Source organism: Bubalus kerabau, chromosome 14 (assembly GCF_029407905.1).
Source record: "Bubalus kerabau isolate K-KA32 ecotype Philippines breed swamp buffalo chromosome 14, PCC_UOA_SB_1v2, whole genome shotgun sequence".
Taxonomy (NCBI): domain Eukaryota; kingdom Metazoa; phylum Chordata; class Mammalia; order Artiodactyla; family Bovidae; genus Bubalus; species Bubalus kerabau.
The window spans coordinates 68,670,933-68,694,752 of NC_073637.1; the positions used below are offsets into that span (position 1 = coordinate 68,670,933).

The 23,820-nt window shown below is 41.9% G+C and overlaps 1 protein-coding gene across 1 annotated transcript in view; it reads right to left on the reverse strand.

Annotated features, from left to right (window-relative positions):
- LAPTM4B (lysosomal protein transmembrane 4 beta) overlaps nucleotides 1-23,820 on the reverse strand; it is a 64,480-nt gene that overhangs the window by 25,099 nt on the left and 15,561 nt on the right. Inside the window, exons 2-5 of the mRNA XM_055546596.1 lie at nucleotides 15,990-16,101; nucleotides 4,528-4,601; nucleotides 4,075-4,197; nucleotides 714-812 (exon numbers count right to left, since the gene is read on the reverse strand). Coding sequence (XP_055402571.1) covers nucleotides 714-812; nucleotides 4,075-4,197; nucleotides 4,528-4,601; nucleotides 15,990-16,101 — 408 coding nt within the window. The remainder of the gene's footprint in view (nucleotides 1-713; nucleotides 813-4,074; nucleotides 4,198-4,527; nucleotides 4,602-15,989; nucleotides 16,102-23,820) is intronic.

Sequence of the window (23,820 nt, forward strand, 5' to 3'; positions counted from 1 at the left end):
AAGGTGAGGGAAATGTGGCTGCAGGGAGTGCTGAGTCATTCAACTTTAGGGGAGGGCAATCTGATAACCTACAGAAAACCTTCAAATTATGCACAGCCTTCTAATTTCAAGAAATACATCTTGAGGAAATAAATGTGTAAGTATACAAAAGATACATTTATTTTAATATATTCATTGCAGTACTATTTAGAAGTAAAAAAGTAGAAACTATCTCAATGTCCAAAAACAACTAATTTATAACACTGCTAAGTTTATCTAATACTTTGTTACAGAATATAATGTTCAAAGTTTATTACATTTTAAAAACAAAGGACAAAAAACCCCACAAAATTCTGTAAAGCAATTACCCTTCAACTAAAAAAATTTTGAAAAGTTAACTGTGGAAAAAAATATTTTTAAAAAAATCACATTACAAAGGAGTGTACTGAGACACAGTAATGGATGCTATGGTACATAATACACACTGCATAAATGCACAACATTCATTTATTCACATCCAAACAGATTTTAGAATAACCTCGAGTTGGCCTGTGTTAAGTTTGTTGAGTGTTTATTTCTGTCATACAGATAAGAGAAGGAACAAAATTGTTAGGAATTCAAAAAGCCGTTCAGAAATCTAAAGCAAGATAATAGACAGAAACTTGCCTACTTCTGTGGCATACACGAATACATTCAATAATATTTAGAGCATTAAGTAAAATCTTCATGCTTACCTTAAAAGCCAAGATAATGCTGATGAACAGAAGAATAATGAGGACCAAACAGGTAGGATTCACTGACATGATATCATCTTTGTAAGGAAAATCAGGAGGCTGCAAAAGAGAAGAGTCTTATTGGCAAATCTCATTAATTATCAAGCGCAACAATGAGACCCAGCACAATCGAAAATAAGTAACTTTTAAAAATAAAAACTAAAATACAATACTGCCTTCTTTATATAGAGCATTTTTGCTGATGCTACTTCTCAAAGAGCAGAATCTTGTATTAATAGGTATTTACAGCATTAAAAAGAATCAAAACTATTACATACAAAATGGATAGACAAGGTCCTGTTGTATAGCACAGGGGACTATATTCAATATCCTGTGATATTAGAAATAGGAAAATATTCTTTTCCTATAATGGAAAAGAATATTTAAAAAAGGAATTCTGTATGTGCGTAACTGAGTCACTGTGCTGAATAGTAGATTGGCAAACTGTATCAAGTATACTTCAATAAAAAATTTTTTTAGTAAAAAGAATGTATATCTATGTATAACAATTCCTTCGCTGTACAGCAGAAATCAACACTGTAAATTACCATTATAAATCAACTATACTTGTGTTAAAAAAAAAAAGTCCTACCATCTGACCAAATTGATTCACTACCAGGGCAAAGGAAACCCTTTTAGGAGGACTGAAATCTGCTACTATATATAGTTTCTGGGAATGACAGGACATCACCATAAACCATGTGCTCAGCACAGATCAACGCTCTCATGGTAATCGGCTTAGACAGTGTATGTGGAAGGCAGCTCCGTGTGTGGTCACCCTTCATCTCTCCCCGTCACCCAATACTCCCACTTCAGCAGTAATCTGAGACTTAAAAAAGGAGAAAACTCGTGACTCATGTGGCTGGCCCTCTCCAGGGGGACCCTCACCCACCGGTTTTCAGAGTCCCCTTCCATTCTGGCAAAATACCTAAGAAATAAAATCTAAGTCATTCCTTGTGATCAGCTCATCAAACAGGCCCTTGCCCCCTGGAACCTGAAAGGGCCGTCTGTAGTACTGATCTCAAAGGGCTAAGAAGAAAATAAATGGATGTTGTTTACAAGACCAACATGAAATCTTACTGTTTCCAGAAACATGCAGGGAGGGGGGGGTGGTATGTGTGGGAAACGGGATTAAAGTGGGTGAGACCCTTTCCACAAAGATCTTTTACACTCTTTACCCCACAAATCTGAACGTGGTTTCTATATCTAGTTAAGACCTATAAAACACATGCACAGCTTACTTTATCTGTGTTTTACAAGGCTCCACATGAAAAGAGCAGGCACTGGGACTTCTCTCCATCAGCCTTCTCAGACAAGTCTCCCAGACTCACTGTATCTCAACTTCTCAACAAGAGCCGCAGTATCAGGGCAAGTCTGACGCCCCCTTTCACTGCTGACTGCCGCTTAGGCACTATGATAACCCGGAGCCCCGGCTCGTTCCGCCCACACGGATCTTCAAGAAGGACATTCAGAAGATACCTACTTGTATAATTTGGTTTATACTTACAAATAAGAAGTAGATAGTGATTTTCTAAACTGATACTAGGATCACTGTCAGCGTCGCTAACGTTTTTTACAAGTGGGTACAGAGAGACTGCACGATGCGTGTGTGACAGGAAGTCTGGGGAGCATCAGGAGTGCTCTAAATGCCTGCCTTTCTCCTCCTTATAAACCTTACAGTGGTCAGGACTATAGTCATGATTTGCCTTGATGTCCTCTACCTCATGACACACCTTCCCAACCCCCTCACGGGGCGGGCTACGTGGCAATCCTATTTCCTCCACAATTCCCAGGTGACGGTAGGAGCTCAGTGCCAGACGATCACTACAGAGTCAAGCCCACGTCCTTACAGACAGTGGTAGTTCTACAACCTGCGGGTCACGTATAAACCCCCTCACGCAGAAACACTGGGCTGTTATCACAAGAAATAATATGTTAAGTTAGCTCATGGGAAAACACCAGAATTTCCTTGACACTACACTCTATGAAAACACAGACCTGTTTTCTAAGAAGCAAAAAGAAGCTATTTCCTACAGCAATGACCACCTGATACTCTAGAGGCTTTTCATACGTGGTCCACTAAGCACTAGCCACGTGATCCAGGCAGGCCCCCGAAAGATCAGGAACTCCTGTTGCCACACTGGAGAAGGCAATGGCACCCCACTCCAGTACTCTTGCCTGGAAAATCCCATGGATGGAGGAGCCTGGTAGGCTGCAGTCCATGGGGTCGCTAAGAGTCGGACACGACTGAGTGACTTCACTTTCACTTTTCACTTTCATGCATTGGAGAAGGAAATGGCAACCCACTCCAGTGTTCTTGCCTGGAGAACCCCAAGGACGGGAGAGCCTGGTGGGCTGCCATCTCTGGGGTCGCACAGAGTCGGACACGACTGAAGCGACTTAGCAGCAGCAGTTGCCACACTTCTGGCCTGCCTCCCTCCCCTCCACGTCTCTTTTCCACTGACCTTCTTGACCTCTGTTACCACATCAAACCCCCAGTCTTCTGTCTTCATCCCGGTAAACAACCTGCTTCTTCCCCCATGCTCAGACACTACTATTACAACCTCCAAAGACTGAACATTCTCTCCATTTAAAACATTTTTGATTTTGAAGAAATTGCATTTTCATATACATTCCTAATTTAAAACACAACAATCTTAAAACGTGAAGGCATGGATGTATTCTAACCTCACACCCTCCATGAGCTTCTTAACAGCAAGCCACCCATATTCACTCATAAGGTTACAAAGGACATTTAATAGAAAACCAGCCTGAAAAAGAAGCTGGAGGAAGAAAGGGGTTCTACAGTCAAATTAAGTGTGAGACCCAGTGTATATCAAGTTTCCCATTTTCCATACACAGCAGAGGCAAAAAGCTACCCTCTGCTGATAACTGAGCAAATTGCATTTTACAAAAATTAGACAATTAGTAAGCAGCTTGTAAATTAGGTAGGTACCTCCAATACCGTCATCACCACTGATCTACCTCAGGGGGTTAAGTTTTCTCAAAAAGCATTCTGCTGCTACTGCTGCTGCTGAGTCGCTTCAGTCGTGTCCAACTCTGTGCGACCCCATAGACGGCAGCCCACCAGGCTGCCCCATCCCTGGGATTCTCCAGGCAAGGACACTGGAGTGGGTGAAAAGCATTCTAAGAAATTTAAAAATCTTTATTCAAAAATCTCTAATCTCAGATCCAAGTTAAAAATTGACAAATTATTATGTGTATTTTTATCTCTACTTCCTTTATATCCCGATCTTGACTAAAGATAGGGATGTCTCTTGGATGTTCATGAAGAGACATTGAGATTTTGAAGGTCACGTACCAGCTGTCGTATGTATTCCTGGATGGAGTTTGGATAAACAAGTACGGTGACCGCAACCAAGGTGTTCAGGGCAAAATCAAAGATCTGGTAGCAGAAGAATGGGATGATCCAGGCTGCACGTTGCTGAACAGAAGAGAGAAGAGTGTGTTAGTATGCTTGGTATTACAAAACATTTTAATTCAGAGAAATCTTAATATGAAGGGAAATGGAGAAGTATAAATACATTAAGGTGGGTCATGATGGCAACTTGATAAACCACACAAAAGCCTCCAGTGTATGATTCTGAGACTGTAACACTGGTTTTCCATGTAACATTAACAAGAGATTTAAACTTCCAAAGATTCCTACAGGAAACTGGGAACAACCATAACTTACTTCTTACAGACGGCGCAACAGATAACACGCGTAAGAGATGGAGGAAAAGACCCAGGACCTTGTTTCCAAGCTGCTTACCTTGTATGCGCCGTACGTAGCCATGGCACAGATAAGGATCATGAGAACAGAAATCGCGATGGCAATGCACATGTCTGTCAAAAGTTTTTTAAGAAAGAAAGAAAATCAGTTGTAGCTCCACTGTTTTAACATTTTTTAGTCATTCTTCAAAGGCATTTTGTTTATAAACCAATTACAGACAAGAACTTTATACTAAGTACATCACCAGCGTTCCTTTGGAATTTAACAAGATGATAATGGAAGCAAAGTGCCTGAAAGATGTCCCCCTTAAATCATGTTTATACGTCTATATAAAACATCTGCATCGGTTGCTCAGTGGTGTTTGACTCTATTTATAGATATATTAAATCTATTTAACATATTTAATAGATATTATATATATATATATTTAACAGATATTAAATATATCCATCTGTATTAAATATATATATAAACGTATCTGTATATATTAAACAATTTGATCTTCTGGTCCACTGAATTATATACCTAAAAACGGAGGTATTCTTTTAACAAATAGGTATCTCACTTGTATTTTACAATCTCATGTGTCTCGGACCCCTATTAAAATTTTCCACAGGCTTCCTATCTCACTCAAAAATCTCAATTTCTTGTCAAGGCCTGTATGTCTGTATTCAGTTCTAGAACCTGCCAACCTCTCTCATCTCCTCCCACGTTTTTTTCAGCTTACCCTAATTCAGCCGTATCACCAAGTTCACTAACACAGCAGAATCACCCCATTTCAGGGCCTCACACTGGCCCTGTAATGTGTCATATTTTCACACGATCAGCTTTTGCCTTTTCAATCATTCAGGTCTTGGCGCAACACCTCCAGGAGATCTTCCCTGGTCATCCTGGCTAACGTGGCCTCCAGTCATGCCCACACGACTGCTGTATTTTCTTGACAGAACAAATCACTACTGTCTTACTTATATTTGGTGCTTATGGACTGTCTCTCTTCCTCTGCTAGAGGAACCTTCCTGACGAAAATGAGTCTCTATGTCTCGTTCACTACTGCATGGAGAAGGTGGCATGCCACACATGGGCATTGAGCCCTTGAACTGCAGTCAATCTAAAATAAGATGTGTTGTAAGACTGACATGTTCTCCAGATTTCAAGGCCTTAGTATACAAAAAATTAAACTATCTCGTTGATCATTTTTATCCTGATGACAAGGTGAAGTAATATTAGGGATATACTGAGTTAAATATATTATTAAAGGCAATCACCTATTTGAGTTACCTTTTTAAATGAGGCTACTAAGAAATTTAAAATGACTTCGTACTTCACTGTATTTCTGCTGAACAGTGCAACTCTAAAGCCTATATCCCAGTAGGCACAAACTGAAGACTGACTCAAGAGGTCGTGTCACCGTATTTTTAAGAGATTCTGGTAAGAAGCACAATAAGGCTGGGTTTCTGAAGATAACATGTAGGGTTATCATCAGGCTAAGAGAATACAAAAAACCCTTGCAGTAAAGTTATCTGCATACTGCTGTCAGTTTCCAAGGCATTTTCACAGCTATCTCACTGAGTCTTCCTAACTCTAAGGTAGAGGTTACTGTGCCCAATGATGAGATTATGAAACCAGGGCTCAGAGGTTACGTAACTTGCTGAGATGGCATCTGCATCAAAAGGCTAAACTATGACTAATCCTGCTCTTATGATTTCAAATCTCTGACTCTACTATTCTATGCTGTTTCTCCTTAAGCTTTTAAATACTAACCAAATGCATCAATTTAGGCTGCCACTTCCTACAGGTATTTCTCCAAAGCAAAGCATTCCAATTTTAGAATCACCTGCTCTATATCCTCAGCTTCAGAGCCAAGAGGATATTTCAAGCAGGAGGTTTACAAACAGAAGTACAAGGTCAAAGTACTTTCTGTGAGAGAATACAGATAAATCGGGACTTCCCTGGCAGTCCAGTGGTTAAGATTCTGCACTTCCAACGCAGCGAGGGGCAGGTTCATTCCCTCATTAGGGAACTAGATCCCACATGCACCAGAGCACAGCCAAAAAAAAGTAAAAACAAAAAAAGCAGATATATAGGGTTTCCCTGGTGGCTCACATGGTAAAGAATCTGTCTACAATGCGGAGACCTGGGTTCGATCCCTGGGTCGGGAAGATCCCTTGGAGAAGAGAATCGCAACCCACGCCAGGATTCTTGTCTGGAGAATTCCATGGACAGAGGAGCCTGGCGGGCTACAGTCCATGGGGTCGCAAAGAGTCAGACACGACTGAGTGACTAACACAGACACAGATATAATGCAATAAATTAATAATAAAGCTGATGATTGTATTCATGGAGTAAAAATTTGATTTTCAAAAAAAAAATTTTTGTAAGAGAATCAAAAGATAATGGGACTTCCCTTGAGGTCCAGTGGTTAAGAATCCGCCTGCCAATGCGGGGGACACAGGTTCAATCTCTAGTCCCAGAAGATTCCACATGCCATGGAACAACTAAGCCCCAGCACCACAACCACTGAGCCCACGTGCCCTAGAGCCCATGTCCTGCAACAAGGGAAGCCACCACAGTGGAAGCCCACACACCACAACCAGAGAGTGGCCTCGCACTCCGCAACGAGAAAAAGCCTGCAGGCAGCCATGAAGACCCAGCACAGCCAAATAAATAAATTAATTAATGTTTTAAAAAAGATGATGAATACTGGTCAGTACCTAAAGGGTATGATTTCTGTTAGGATACACATGTATTTATTTACTTTATAACTTTAATGCTAAATGACATCACCTTCCCCTGTTACGCGGGAAGAGGTACCAACGGGGCATTTCATGTAAGCCTCATAGTCTTCTCGCCAGGCCAAGTAACCTGCCAAGACTGCCCAGCTACCAAGTGGTGGATGAGATACTCTAGCCAAGAAAGTCTACCTCCAGAAGCAACGCTCTTCCGTGCTACCCAGCTGTGAAGGAGATGGAGCAAGTACAGTGGTGGAGGTCAGGCCTGGGAATCCAGAGCCTCCCTAAGAGGAGCTGGACATCCTTTATTACATGCAAAGCGTGTTAGAACCTGTGGCAATCTCTGAAACTTGAACTCGGGCAGAAGTTCACTATTTTCTTGTTTGCCTTACTTTAACAGTTTTTAAATTCTGTACAAGTATCTTCTATAATGAGAAAAATTAATTTTATAAAAGCCAACCCATTGTGGGATACTCTTTGACTCCCTCATACATCTTAAAAGAAACAGAGATAAACAATTAAACTCAAGGCTTTATTAAAAAAATAATATCAATGACCTTTATATTAACATAATTTATATAAGGTTATAATAGGTTATAATACAATTTATATAAGTTATCTCTTATGTTAACATTAGACATATCAATGTTAATATAGAAAAATTAAAATTTGAATATTTTTATGTCCTATTCTGTCTAAAAAGAAAACAACTTCAGGACTAAATCTCACATAATCATTAAAAAATTTTTTAATTTCCATCTTTCTCAAAAATATAAAACCCAGGAGAAATTTAAAAGGCATAAATAAAATTAAAGTCATACAGTATCCTATTACCACTCACAATGAGAAAACAGAAAAATGTTAATTTGAGATAAGGAAATTTTCAAAATTCTACTCTTATAAAAGTAACTATACTAACCACACTGAACAGAATGAATAAATCCCAAGCATATGACACAGCTTAGGTAGGATCAAAGTGTAAGTCAAATAAAAACGCAGAGCAGATAAGATAAAACAGGCGAATAAATCTCGTATCTCCTAGCAGTCTAGAGGAGAAGTCAACGCCTCTGAAATAAGGTGTAGCATACCGTGGCAAACACCAGAGTTACTCTGAAGAATTAAAATTCATAAATATGTCGACAGGCAAATGAGGAACTGGTTCTAATAAAAGGGATTTTTACAACCAGTAACCTACTGGTCAGTGGCAGAAATGCCCTTTACTCATTCTGTGCACAGCACACCCGCCGGGCAGATCACACTGCCCGCAGCTGCTTCCTACATTAAATTCCTGGCTTAATGATGCCTTCCTCGTTTGAAAAGGTTCAGAAGAAAGCTACACCACAGGCCACAAAAGGCATAATTAGAAAACATTTCCTGATACTTAGCCAATCACTCAAACAGAAAAGGAGTTTCCAGAAATGCCTTTGTTAAAGTTAACCTAGTTCTCATTCTACTCTTCCTTTGGATTTCTCCCTTTGCCTTTCTTGGATTTGTTTTCTTTCCATAAAACTGGTAGCTAAGTAGATGACTACCTGATTTACACTTGTATTCTTACTTGCATTCTTAGGGCTCACTTTTCTCTAATTTTTGGCCACATTTCTAGCTTCTGAAAACAATATTTGAGGTATATTTTCACAATTAAGTCTAGAAGAGAACTCTTTTCAGATGCATTCACACACATACACACACCCCCCCCCAAAGTCCTCATCCAGTTCTCTGCCCCCAGCAGGCAGACTCATATGGGCCATCATCAACAGGCCTGCATTACCCTTTGGCATCAGTTGAGTTCAGCCAAGGAACCCAGACAAGGGATTGGAGAGAATAAGAGGCTGCCCCCTGCTGTGAGGCAGCCTCGGGTTGGCTCTGACCCAAAGATAGCTCTGTGCTCCCTAGAAAGAGGTCAAGGCTCCTTCATATCTAGGGACAGTTAACAGCTGGCCTTGATCAAGCAAATGACATCACCACCCCTAGTGGTCTTCTTAGACCTATATCTCTGTAAAAAGATCTTGAAAATAAATATTCACTGAATTACCTTTATAAAAAAATAAGACCGCTGTCAAGACGTAGAATATACAATCTTTTGAGCCATGTGATTTAAAGGATTAAAAAGATGAAAAGGGTGGAAGGGTGGGAGGGTAGATGAATGAAAATAAAGGGCAACAATCGTTCCTATGGCTCCACTTCCTCTGCTGTTGCATTTGTATGTCTATTTCCTCAAAACATTGGCATGTCAGGCACTAGTGGACCGACTGCCCAGCTGGTTTGGGGGTTTGTTAATAGCAGAAAGGCAGCCTTGGCCTTTTCCAACGTAGTGCCAAGAGCCACAGGGAAGGCCCCAGCCAACCATTCTGTTTTTCCTTCTATTTCTTAGTTTTTATTATCAAAACTTTCAAACATACACATTACTATTTAAGTATACAGAGAGCAGTATAAAGAACCCTCAGCACCTGTTTGGTTTGGATTGTCTCATCTCTCAACACTGCACTTCTGTCCAGTCTGCCACTGGGAAAAATGTGGATTGCTTCCAGTTTTTCGTTCAGTTCAGTCGCTCAGTTGTGTCCAACTCTTTGCGACCCCATGAACTGCAGCACACAAGGCCTCCCTGTCCACCACCAACTCACTGAGTCCTCCCAAACCCATGTCCATTGAGTGGGTGATGCCATCCAACCATCTTATCCTCTGTCGTCCCCTTCTCCTCCTGCCCCAATCCCTCCCAGCATCAGAGTCTTTTCCAATGAGTCAACTCTTCGCATGAGGTGGCCAAAGTACTGGAGTTTCAGCTTCAGCATCAGTCCTTCCAATGAACACCCAGGACTGATCTCCTTTAGGATGGACTGGTTGGATCTCCTGGCAGTCCAAGGGACTCTCAAGAGTCTTCTCCAACACCACAGTTCAAAAGCATCGATTCTTCGGCCCTCAGCTTTCTTTATAGTCCAACTTTCACATCCATACATGACTACTGGAAAAACCATAGCCTTGACTAGATGGACCTTTGTTGGCAAAGTAATGTCTCTGTTTTTGAATATGCTGTCTAGGTTGGTCATAACTTTCCTTCCAAGGAGTAACTGTCTTTTAATGTCATGGCTGCAGTCACCATCTGCAGAGATTTTGGAGCCCAGAAAAATAAAGTCAGCCACTGTTACCGCATCTATTTGCCATGAAGTGATGGGGCCAGATGCCATGATCTTCGTTTTCTGAATGTTGAGCTTTAATCCAACTTTTTCACTCTCCTCTTTCACTTTCATCAAGAGCCTCTTTAGTTCCTCTTCACTTTCTGCCATAAGGGTAGTGTCATCTGCATATCTGAGGTTATTGATATTTCTCCCAGCAATCTTGATTCCAGCTTGTGCTTCTTCCAGCCCCACGTTTCTCATGATGTACTCTGCATATAAGTTAAATAAGCAGGATGACAATATACAGCCTTGACGAACTCCTTTTCCTATTTGGAACCAGTCTGTTGTTCCATGTCCAGTTCTAACTATTGCTTCCTGCCATGCATACAGGTTTCTCAAGAGGCAGGTCAGGTGGTCTGGTATGCCCATCTCTTTCAGAATTTTCCACAGTTGATTGTGATCCACACAGTCAAAGGCTTTGGCATAGTCAATAAAGCAGAAATAGATGTTTTTCTGGAACTCTCTTGCCTTTTCGATGATCCAGCGGATGTTGGCAATTTGATCTCTGGTTTCTCTACCTTTTCTAAAACCAGCTTGAACATCAGGAAGTTCACGGTTCACGTATTGCTGAAGCCTGGCTTGGAGAATTTTGAGCATGACTTTACTAGCGTGTGAGATGAGTGCAATTGTGCGATAGTTTGAACATTCTTTGGCATTGCCTTTCTTTGGGGTTGGAATGAAAACTGACCTTTACCAGTCCTTTACCAGTGGCCTGTGGCCACTGTTGAGTTTTCCAAACTTGCTGGCATATTGAGTGCAGCACTTTCACGGCATCATCTTTCAGGATTTGAAATAGCTCAACTGGAATTCCATTACCTCCACTAGCTTTGTTCGTAGTGATGCTTCCTAAGGCCTACCTGACTTCACATTCCAGGATGTCTGGCTCTAGGTGAGTGATCACTTATGAACAAAAGTGATTCATTTTTATACATGGCTTATGAGGGACACAAGCATTCATTTCCACAGGCTACATACCCAGGGATGAAACTGCTGGATCATAGGGTAGGTGTATATCTAGCTACAACTTGTATACTCCGAGTTGTATGATTACACTCCCAGCTGTAGACTGAGAAACTTGCTGGCTCCACAGCCATCAGGTGGCATTGTCAGTTTTGTTCACGTTGCCATTTTGAAGGGGCATTCTGTTCAGTTCAGTTCAGTCGCTCAGTCATGTGAGAGTCATTGTGACCCCATGGACTGCAGCTCGCCAGGCCTTCTTGTCCATGACCAACTCCTGGAGTTTACTCAAACTCATGTCCATTGAGTCGGTGATGCCATCCAACTGTCTCATCCTCTGTTGTCCCCTTCTCCTCCTGCCCTCAATCTTTCCCAGCATCAGGGTCTTTTCAAATGAGTCAGCTCTTCGCATCAGGTGGCCAAAGTATTGGAGTTTCAGCTTCCACATCAGTCCTTCCAATATTCAGGACTGATTTCCTTTAGGATGGACTGGTTGGATCTCCTTGCAGTCCAAGGGACTCTCAAGAGTCTTCTCCAACATCACAGTTCAAAAGCATCAATTCTTAAGTGCTCAGCTTTCTTTATAGTCTAACTCTCACATCCATACATGAATACTGAAAAATTGAAGGGGCATAGTGATTCACTACTGGGCCTGTAATTTCAACTTCTTTTATATCCAATAATGTGAAGACTATTTTCATGTTTCGTAGTCATACGAATACCTTCCTTTGTGAAGTATCTGTTTTTCTCTTTCTTGATTTCACACAGAACAATTTAAAGACCACCCTTTCTTCAACAAATGTTATCTTAAATGAAATGTCTATATATGGTACACAAATTCTTATTATTGTAATGGTTATTTCCTCCTCAGAAACAAATTTCTTATTATTTTATTGGTCATATATTATTTACCCAATGGATAACATTAAGTTTTGGACTTCCCTGTAGCTCAAATGGTAAAGAATCTGCCTGCAATGCAGGAGACCCAGGTTCGATCCCTGGGTGAGGAAGATCCTCTGGAGAAGGGAATGGCCATCCACTCCAATATTCTTGCTTGGAGACTCCCACAGACAGAGAAGCCTGGAAGGCTACAGTTCGTGGGGTCACAAAAAGTCAGACACAACTGAGTGACTACTAACACACGCTAAAGTTAAGTTTGGCTTGAAAGATAACTTTGCTGCAAAATGAATCAGAAATTAATTGGGATTATCTGCTATCTGGCATTATGTTTGGCTCTGAAAGCTCCTGTTACAGTTTCTTGCCAGTCCATTAAAGTTTCAAATAAAACCATGAAGTCTGTTTATCTGGATTTTACCTGTTTGTTTGCTCCCTAATGTCCTTTTTCTGTGCCAGGGTCTAATCCAGGGTCTCATACTGCATGTTGCTGGATCTCCTTTGTTTCCTTCAATCTATGACAGTTTTCTAGTCTTTCCTAGGTATTCCCTTTTTTTTAACCATATAAATATGGTTATAAGTTATAAATGTGTTACACGTTTTTGTATATAAATCATGTAAAAATACAAATGTTCAAGAGCTAGCTTTTTTTTTAAAAAAAAAGAGAAATCATAAGATCACATGGAAAAGTGAGATACACTCCTGTTCTGTCCTGGATAAAATCTTGAGATGGCTACCGCCATTCCAAAAGGCAACAATGTTAAACTGCTATACTGTACACCAAAATGTTCAAGCACAGTTCAAAGCAATTGACTGTACCCATTTCAAAGACTATTTAGTTCTATACTCCTGTATGTTAAATATAGAAAGAGTTGTCAGCCATGATGACCTTTGACCTACAAACATTTAAAAAAAAATAAACGTACTTATTCACTTATTTATGGCTGTGCTGAGTCTGCTGCTGCTCGGGCTTTGCTCTAGTTGTGGTGAGCCGGGGGCTCCTCTCCAGCTGCCGTGTCTGTGCTTCTCACTGACATGGCCTCTCTCGTTGCAGAGCAAGGCTCAGCAGTTCTGGTGCACAGGCTTAGGTGGATCCACAGCATATGAGATCTTGTCAGTTTAGGGATCGAACCCATGTCTCCTGCATTGGCAGGTGGATTCTTTATCACTGAGCCACCAGGAAGTCCCCGACAAACTTCTTTTTAAAAAGAGATCAAAACATATGAAAAAGGAAATGTAAGAGGAAAGCGGTTAAGAAATAGACTCACTCAAGTGAATGAACATTTATCCTTCTGTATCTTTTCAAGCATGTGATGTAAAACATCAGTAGATTGTCCTAAAAGTAATTATAAACCATTTCTTTCAAAGATATGAAACTGCAAACGCACTGGAATTAGTATCCAGGTTATTATAAAATAATTACTGTTGTAAAGCTTTGAGTACCAGCAAGCCTTTGAAGTCGGCTAAATTAAGCCAATACTGTTAGACAGTCACTACTCAGCTTAATCTCCGGCAATTAGAACAAGGCAGGCAGTGTTACTACTTGATTCAGATACAACGGTAGCTGTATCATTTAAAGTTTCTTCTTCTAACCTCAATTACTTAGAAAAGGAATCCTGCTACTGGAAAAAGATAAATTACTTCTAAATGTCAATCAAATATTACATTTATAGTTTGCATGGTCTTTTAACTCAAGGGAAGGAAGGCAGAGAGATATTAATTTAATATTAATGGAACTCATTATCCTTTCTGGGGGAATTCACCAGAGTAACAGGATTGTCCAGAACAGAGAGAATGAACAATGCTACAGCAGAAGTCACGTCTGTCTGACAGGTTCCGCCCCCAGGATGACCTAACCCTCTTACTCCTTGGTCTCTTACTCTGAAGCTCGGAGGTAGGAGAGGATGGCTATAAAGTATCTCCTGGTTTCGCCTTTACGTCACTTCCAGCTCTCCTCAGGCTGCTCCTCCTGACTTCTAATGTCAGCGCTCCTATCCTGCCCTTTTCTCTTATCTCCCTAATGTAAATATCTTTTTGAAACTTATGTCCTCAAATTTACCCCTTCCCAGACATCTGGGTTATTGATTCACATACCCAACTACCCTTTTAATCTCTCCACTTTACTATATCTAAGTTAAGAACAGCCTATAAGCCAGTAAAATATATTGAGCCCTTATTATGGCCCAGATCCCATTTGAAGCATTTTTCATGCACTAACTTAGCCACCAGAACAATCTGAGGAGGTAGATATTACAGTCATCCCTATATTCAGAGGGGCAAACTAAGTCACACAAACATCAGTAACCAGCCCAATGTTAGTCCATTTCATACACCGCAGGGTCAGGTTTCAAAGCATGGTCTCTGGCTTCAGAGCCACACTCCTAACAACTATGCTAAGCCAATAAAATCCGTTGAGTTTTCTTGGCCAATGCCTTCATGAAATCAGCAGGTCTAATCCAAGGCAATGAACTGGTTTACTAGGCTTCTAAAAGTCATCTAGGAAGGAAATGAAGTTAGGCCATTGACTGAGATGGACAAACTCTTGTTCATTCTGGAATGCTTGTAACAGATGTGTTGAATAAGTCAAAATAAATATATAAATCAGTCGAGTTTCCTGCCAGTTGTGTTCCCATTTCCAAACTCTCTCTCTCCTGAAAAGATGCAGGTCATATACTCAAGTTGGAAAGCAGGAGTCATTTTCGATTCATCCCTTTCTCTCACTGCCCACAGCAGTAACTTCTGTCCATCTCTTCAAACCGATCTTTCCCCATCCCCAGTGTAGCCTGGATTGCAGAGAAACACCCCCCAAACCAGTGTCCGGGCCCCTGTACTCACACACCCAGCCCCCTAAAGCATCCCTACTCAGCAACAAAAAGGATCTTCTGAAAACACACATCAGTTCATAACCACAAAATACTAAAAATGACTTTCTCACTCTGAGAATAAATTTTGCAAGCCTCACCATGTCTGCTGAAAGCTCTTAGTCCATCCCTTAACTGCACCTTCAGCCATTCTCCACCTTACTCACTATGTTCCAAACACATTTTAAAAATGCATTTAAAGTTCTGCAAGGCCAGTGAGAATAAATTTGCATGACCTTTGGTCCGGGACTGTGCATAGCACTCTTCCTCTCAGTCAGCATGGACACAGCATGACTGTGGTTATAAAACATTCAGGTTTCCCTGATTTTAGGATGTGTGTGGTGGCCGGGGAAGGGACGGGGACTGGGGGGGGCGGGGATGCCTAGCCTCCTTTCTGCACACCCCACATCCGCATCCCCATGTGCATTTATATTTATGTGGAAAAAGCAACAAAATAACCATCAGAAGCCTTTCTAGAATGGAGAAAGATCACTTTCTGAAGGAAAGGTAAATACTGAGAGATAAAGACACAATAAGATATGAAACTTCCTTCCTGACTCCCTCTCCTCCTCAAAGAGCCAGAAGGCCCAGGGTGTACAAAGATTCACACAAAGCAAAATTTAAAAAAACAGGAAAGTTAACATAGGACGGGAAAAAAAAAAAAAGACGAGATCTGATTGAAACTCCTGCCCTTAGAGGCAGAACACACGCAGCACATAAATATTTGTCATCCTGATTTCATCCTGATTTGTAACAGTGGGAAGAGACTGAAGCATCAGTTCAAATGGACCCATGAATCAATATTTGTAATTTAACAGGAAGAACTGGCAGCTGGATTCCCCGCCCTTGAAAATACCAAAATATCTACAATTGTCTGATGTACTTACTGGCATCATCCATGAACTCAAAGTCACCCCCGAGTTCAGAACTTGAAAAGTGGTAATGATCTGGATCAGCCAGGGCGCTCAACAGAATCAGCAGTACCACGGCATTGAGGATCTGCAAGAAGAAAAGGAAAAAACCTTAACGAACCCCAGTATATGGCCCTTACAATAGAAAATTAGAGGGACCACGTGGAGTTTAATTTCAACAGCTGCTGGACTTTCAACATGAAGCCCCACCCTCAGAGGGAGCACACAAACATTCCCGAGGCAGAGACATGGTCAGTCCATTCATGCAGCCAAGGGCACGTGGCCTGGTGTGCAGGCGACAGCTGGTTTCAGCTCACTATCCCCTTGGCTGGGCACCCTGGAGCATTGCAGAAACACCCAGAAAGCCCTGAGGCCAGTAGCTGGAAAAAACTCTCCAGCTAGCTAAGCACACTCTTTTCAAGCAACCTCAAGTTTGTTCAGGTGACCAAACACTGTCCACGGGTTCAGACAACAAGAGTTATGAGCCCATCCAGGGAAGGGTGGCAGAGAATGAATGCAAAGCTATTTTGTGGAAGACTGAAGTCGCTCAGTCATGTCCGACTCTTTGTGATCCCATGGACTGTAGCCTACCAGGCTCTTCTGTCCATGGGATTTTCCAGGCAATAGTACTGGAATGAACTGCCATTTCCTTCTCCAGAGGATCTTCCTGACCCAGGGATCGAACCCGGGTCTCCTACACTGTAGACAGATGCTTTACCGTCTGAGCCACCAGGGAAGTAGGTGCTAAATTATCTCTGGTAAATAAGAAAACTGACAGACGCTTAGGGGTTAAGAACGCTGCTGAAGATCAGGCAAATAAGCTGGGATCGAGATCCAAGAATTTCAGTTTGAAAACCTACCATCTTAAATTCTCTTCTTTTTATTCTGCCAATGCAGGAAACACGGGCTCGATCCCTAGTCCGGGAAGATCTCATATGCTTCAGAGCAACCAAGACTGTGCCCTAGAGCCTGTGATTCACAAACAGACAGGAGCCAGTGCTCACCACAACTAGAGAGAGCCTGCATGCAGCAATGAAGAACCAACACAGACAGAAATAAAACAAAAATAAATAAATATTAAAATGCAGAACCGTCATTAGGAATTAGAACTGGAAAACATTCAGGCACTATGCCAGGTGCTTTATGTGGAGTTTCTCTCATTAGTCCTCCAATATCCTAACTGAAGTAGGTGCTAAATTATCTCTGTTTGGTAAATGAGAAAACTGACGCTTAGGGGTTAAGAACGCTGCCGAAGATCAGGCAAATAAACTGGGATTGAGATCCAAGAATTTCAGTTTGAAAACCTACCATCTTAAATTCTCTTCTTTTTACTCAAACCTTGATTATCTTTGGGCTTCCCATCCTCCTCATTCCTTACATCCCACCAACTGCGAGATTCTGCCCATTTCACTACAGCATTTCTAGCCTTCTCTTCCCAACTGCCCCACTGCATACACGCATAGGGACCAACACTGATGGGGGTGGAGGTGGGGGCAGGTTTTTAGAGCTTAGCTGAGGTTCCAGCTGAGATTGGGTCACTTCTCCTTTTTTCTAAGTTGAGAAACTTGTGATAGAGCTCTGTGTTTCACGCTGGTCAAAACAGAGAAAAAGATGAATAACCTTCATGCGTAAAGAAAATCTTCTACTAACAACAATAACTAAAGGCATTTCCTCCTATAAAAATTGGGTTTCCTAAGCAGCACTAAACGTTGGCAAAGAATCTGCCCGCCAATGCAGGAGATGCAAGAGATGAGGGTTCCATCCCTGGGTTGAGAAGATCCCCTGGAGAAGGAAATGGCAACCCACTCCAGTATTCTTGCCTGGAGAAATTTCATGGACAGAGAAGCCTGGCAGGCTACAGTTCATGGGGTCGCAAAGAGACAGACACGACTCAGCACGCACACACACATACACTATTAAAAATCATATTTGCAAATACCAGTGTACAGAAGAGGTTCAAATGCGGAGTTAGGTTATTCATTTTACAAAATACCCATTCTAGAATCCAATTTGAAATGGCAAACCCAAGTGGTTGTTTTAGGATTGTTGTAGAATTTGGAATAACCTTTTTTCTTCCTTTATTTTCCAAACTGTCTAACGTGGCCAGGTTGCTTTTTCAAGGATTTATAATAACGAGTGGCAATTTTCCAGATCATATATGTATTACTCATTTAAACAGATACCACAAGCATGTGGTTAAAATTTATGTACAAAAAAGGTATATAGAGAAAATTAAGTCTCTCTCCTATTCCTCAGTTACCCTCCCCACAGTGGCTATTACAACTGCCAGTTTCTTGTTTCTCTCCAAAGAGCCAAGAAGCTTCACAGCAGATTTTAAAGAGAGTATGATTAGCGAAACTCTAGTCGAAGAAAACCTTTCAGAACATATCTAAAGCTTAAAGGAAAGTATGATTTAGTCCCACAACTTGCAGATGATTTAGCAAAGATCTCTGCGAAATCATCAAGTTTTCTTGGCATTTTATCCTCTCTACATTATCTTTGGGTAAGATTATGGACTGAAATAAGATCAGAATGTGTTTCAAAAAGTAAAACATCAAAGGCAACGCACTTACTTCTGTTATCACATTGGGTCTGAAAAAAAACACACATAAATCTGGGATTCATGGGTGAAGCTTTAATGTAGGAAGGAGTGGAGTAAGGAGGGTAAAGGGGGGGAGTGGAAAGGTCAGGAGGCGGTGTAGTGAGTCTGGTTAGAGAATACAGGCCAGATTTAGGGATCATGTGGGTCTAGTTTCAGAGTCTGGGTTTTATTCTAAGTATAACAAGAAGCCAGTGGAGGGACTTCCCTGGTGGTCCAGAGGTTAAAACTCTACACTTCTAATGGAGGGGACTTGGGTTTGATCCCTGTTCGGTAAACTAAGATCCCAGATCCCACATGCCTCATGCCTTGAGGAGCAGTCAGGAAAAAAAAAGCCAATGGAGAATATTCTGAGGCTTAAAGGAGTACATTATGTAAAACACCTACAAGAGTGGCTGGCATATAACAGTGACTTAAAATTAGTTGCCTCACATCTGCAGACCCCAACAAGAACCACATAAAGGCTCTTGGCCGGCATCAGAAAATTACCTGGTTCCAATTTTCCAGACAGGGCTATGCAGCTGCATTCCTGTCCTTTCGGTTCCAAGGGACCTGTCAACTCTTGATCAGCTTGTTATTATCCCCTTGCCTGGTTTACTTATCATAATCCTTTTACTAATTGCCTCCAACAATTAGTAAAATTGACCAGATGCTTTGCTAAGCGCTCAGGAAGAACCTTCCAGGATTCAGGAGGGTAAATAAACCATGCACCCAAATAACACAAAAGCAAAAAAAGAGGAAGCATGACAAGACTTCAGATAAAGAATAATGGAAAATCAGAGCAAGTTACTACAGAAGCTTGCGGCTGAGGCCGGGGTCACGGGAGCATTAAGGCTAGGGAATGGAAAAATGAGAAGGTTCTGGAACCCAAGAGAACAATTTTAGAAATTCTCCGGCAGTCCCAGTGGTTAGAACTTGGTGCTTTCACTGCTAGGGCCTGGGTTCAATCCCTGGTTGGGGAACTAAGACCCTGCAAGCCGCATGGTTAGGCCAAAAAAAAAAAAAGAGAGAGAGAGAGAACAATTTAAAGTGTGAGTGAGGTCGCTGGAACAGGGCTGGTGCTGAGACTAGCAAGCAGCTGGATTTGGTTAGAACACAGTAGACCAAAGAAAGTGCGAGGGGCTGAGACCAGAAAGGCGGGCTGTGGGGCTGGCGGGTCCTCAACCCAAGCGAAGAATGTGGGGCTGTGTCCAAACAGTTCATGAAGAAACTTAAAAGGTTTCTGAGGCGGGATATGACATGATCTGAGATGCTGTGAGGAAGATCGAGCTGGGAGTGGCTAGGGGGGCTAAACTGGTGGCCAGAAAGCAACCCGGAAGGCCCTCCCCAGTCTGGCTGAGCTGTAAGGGAGGGTCTGATCCACGTGACCGTGATTCTCGACAGCCCTGTCACACTTGTCATCTTAGGCGTCGGTTCGGGAGGTTAAGTGACTTCTGTCTTAGGTCCTGTGTGTGGAAGAGCCAAGGCCTTCCCACGTGGAGGCGAAATTACTAGAGACATAGGAACTGATGAGCTGCAAAGATAAAAAAGAAGCAAAAAAACAGACTCTGAAATTCCAAGCCTGAGAAATAAGGAGTATGACAAAGTTGATGTTAGGTGGGAAAACCACTTGCCTATATGGGCATGGCTCAGTCGTGTCCAACTCCCGTGATCCCATGGACGATAGCCCACCAGGCTCCTCTGTCCGTGGGATTCTCCAGGCAAGAATACTGGAGTGGGTTGCCATTTCCTCCTCCAGGGGATCTTCCCCGCCCTGGGACTGAACCCAAGTCTCCTGCATTGGCAGGCGGATTCTTTATCACAGAGCCACACCTGGGGAGCCCACAGTACTTGTAGGCTATCCGGATTATCATGTGTTAGCTCAGCCACATGGCCTCAAAGCTTTTTTATTCAGTCTTTGGCCCTCAGGCCCGACCTCTGGGTGTGTCTGCCTGACCCACTTCTTGATAGCCTGGCTTGTAGTCCTGAGTGCTGTTGCCCTCTCTCCTGATCAGCCTCTGAGCGAGTCACCTCCTTCCCGATGTCCTAGTTCTGGCTCCTGCTTATGTGTGTTCTTGCTCCCGAGCGGGTCCCAGGTCCTACGCAGGCTGTGCTCCGGCTGCTTCAGTCACCATCATCCTCTCGCCCTGTCCCCTCTGGCCCTTCTCCCTTTTTGGACACACTCCTGGGGCCAAGGTTCCCTTCCAGCTGCCCTTGTTCCTCCAAAATCCAGAGAAAGGAGACAGATAACACTAAGATGTAACGGCAAGGTCATTACACATCACCAAAGGCTCACCACTGCACCCTTTAATCCCAGGCTGAAACCTTCATAACGGAAGGTCTGCGTGTCGCCGCACGCTTGCTGGGTTATTATATGAAACCTCAGGTGTTGGATGGGAATCTGAGACACCACGCAGGATGTGAACGCAGCAGGCTGACAGGGTGACCCATGAGGACCTAGGTCTGTGTGAAGGGGAGACGGGGGGTATGTATACAGAACTAGCCGCGGCAGATATTAAACGTGGTGGGATGGAAAAGGTCAAATACAAGTCAAAGCCCCCAAGAGCACTGGGAAAGAAGCACTTCCCAAAAAAGAGAACACAGAAATCACCCAGTCGTCCATTCTGACCAAGAATGAAATGTCACGACCAAATGAGAACCAAGAAGACAGTTAGGACTTGCCAGGAGCAGATTATGTAATGACACAGCTACTCAAAATGTAAAAGGAAGAGACGGAATATTTACGTTCCTGTTCGGTTAATGTTCACCAACCTTTGAGCTTGCTTTGTCTGTTTTGGGAGGTCACATACAAACTGTTCCTGTTCTATTTACCAAGTGTTCCTGTGGTGTCACATATTTTTTCCCTTGTTCTTGACAATGATTACTTCCACATGCAAATAAATTCAACGTCTGTCCAATTACTTAAGTGGTGTCAGGCCCTTGTATATTCTCTGGGGATCCAAAGTGCTCTTCACCCTTAAATCATACCAGACCCTAAATGAACAGTGAGACTTGCAGCTTGAATCTAAACAACTGAAAAAGTAAAATGCAATTATCACTTTTTAAAAGACTCAATAAAAGAAACTTAAGAACATGCAAATCCACTGAATAATAATTACACAACAATCAGAACTCTGCACAGAAAGTTGCGTCCAAAAATGATCACTGCAGACTTATTTATACTAATGAAAACTTTAAACAGAATTAGAATAACTAAATAAGATTACAACCAAATAAGAGAATGCTACATAAGCATTAAAAGTCATATTAAAAAATATTAATGACAAGAAAATGTTCACACTATGTTAATTGAAAACCACAGTGAAATTTATTCCAATTTATTATTCATGTCCACAGGCATAAATCAGAGTAAAAACACTAAAACATACAATGTTATAAACCATGTGGTAGATCTGCTGCTGCCTTTTACCTTTCATTACCACTGTACCTTTTTTGTATTCTTCAGAGTATCTAACAAGAGCATAGTTGCTTTTATGATCAGGAAAAAATATTTCAAGCTTCAAAAAAAAAAATTTCAAGCTTCAAAAATATTCTTAATATAAAACATATTCTAAAATATTAGTATTACACCTCACTCTCTAAAAAGAAACAACTACTAGTAAGATGGCCAATAACAAGCAAATCTGGCCAGGCTGGGAAATAGGGAACTCCCTGGCAGTCCAGTGGTTTAGGATTCTGGGCTTTCACTGCTGGGAGCCCAAGTTGGATCGATGGTGGGGGAACTAATATCCCACAAGTCGTGCAGCACAACACCCCCCCCCCCAAAAAAAAACCCCACCTGGAAATAGGTATGTCAGAGCAGAAAAAAAGAGTCAGAGTGAAAAGAACGATTAAGAGATCTGCCACTTTCAGTAATGGTGTCTGACTCTTGTGACCCCAACGATTCCTCTGTCAAGGGATCATCCAGGCAAGAATACTGGAGCGGGTTGCCGTTTCCTTCTTCAGGGGATCTTCCCGACCCAAATCTCCTGCATTGCAGGCAGTCTTTACAAACTGAGCTATGAGGGAAGCAATGGTGAGCTACGTTATACAAACCAATCTTCTCACTGAGGACAACTAGAAAATTTGAACAAAAACAACATGTGAGAAGGTATTTGCTAGCAAGGCAGTGAGAACTAATGGGCCAGAAAAGAGGGAGGAGAGCAAAGACCCTGAGGGCACCCTGACAGCCCCGATGGGCCAGAGAGTTAAGACCTGGAGGAGAGGGATACTGGTGGGGCTGGAGGGCAGAAACCCCCAGGGCTTCACTGTCAGATTGGGAAGGGGCTGGAGTAAGATGCACTTCATCCATGGGGACAGGGCAGGGACACCTCCCAGCTTTGCCTCATCAGCATCTGAGACTGGATGGAGGAGACCACCAGTAAGAATCTATCAAAACCCTTAGTGGAGAAAAATGCCATCCCACACTTCGAATAACTTCTTCAGTTTTTGAAATACAACATCCAAAATACAAGAAACAGGAGAAGACAGGATTGCTAACAATAAGGACCAGCAGAAAGAACAGACAACAGACCATAGGTGCGGCTCTAGATACTGAAGTTAATGGGCTCCCCATAAAAGGTGTCTCCACTTATGATATTCAGAGATTAAAAATGAAAAAAAAAAAAGCATTTTCTCAGGGTACTTGAATTACAATAAAGGGGAGATATGAGAGATTCTTTTTAAAGAATAGAAACTCTAGAATGAAAAATACAGTAGCCAAATAAAGACCTCAGTGGATGGGATGGCTTTAACCCATTAAGAGGGTTACCAAAAAAAAAAAAAAGAAATGGGCTGGATAAAACAGAAGAACATATTCAGACAGCTGGCTGTAATAAAAACAAAAGCAGCTAGAAGACAATGGAGTTACATCTCTAAAATGTTAGGGAGGAAAGGACCACCTTACAAGTTTAAAAACAACAACAATCTTTAAAGGATGAAAACAAAACTAAGATACCTTCAGACAAAACCAAAGGAACCTGTCATCAGCAGCTGAGCAGTAAAGAAAGCGTTACAGGGTATTCTTTGGACAAGAAAAGAATGATACCAGATGGAAGGCTGAAGACGGACCAAAAAGTTAAGAATAAAACTGATACTTATGTTGGCAATTGTGAATACTGATAATAACAATAATGACTAATGAGTACAAAATATAAACAATACATAATAATAGCATATAGATCAAGAGGGAATAACTGGAACTGAACTGACGGTAGGTCCTTGCATTGT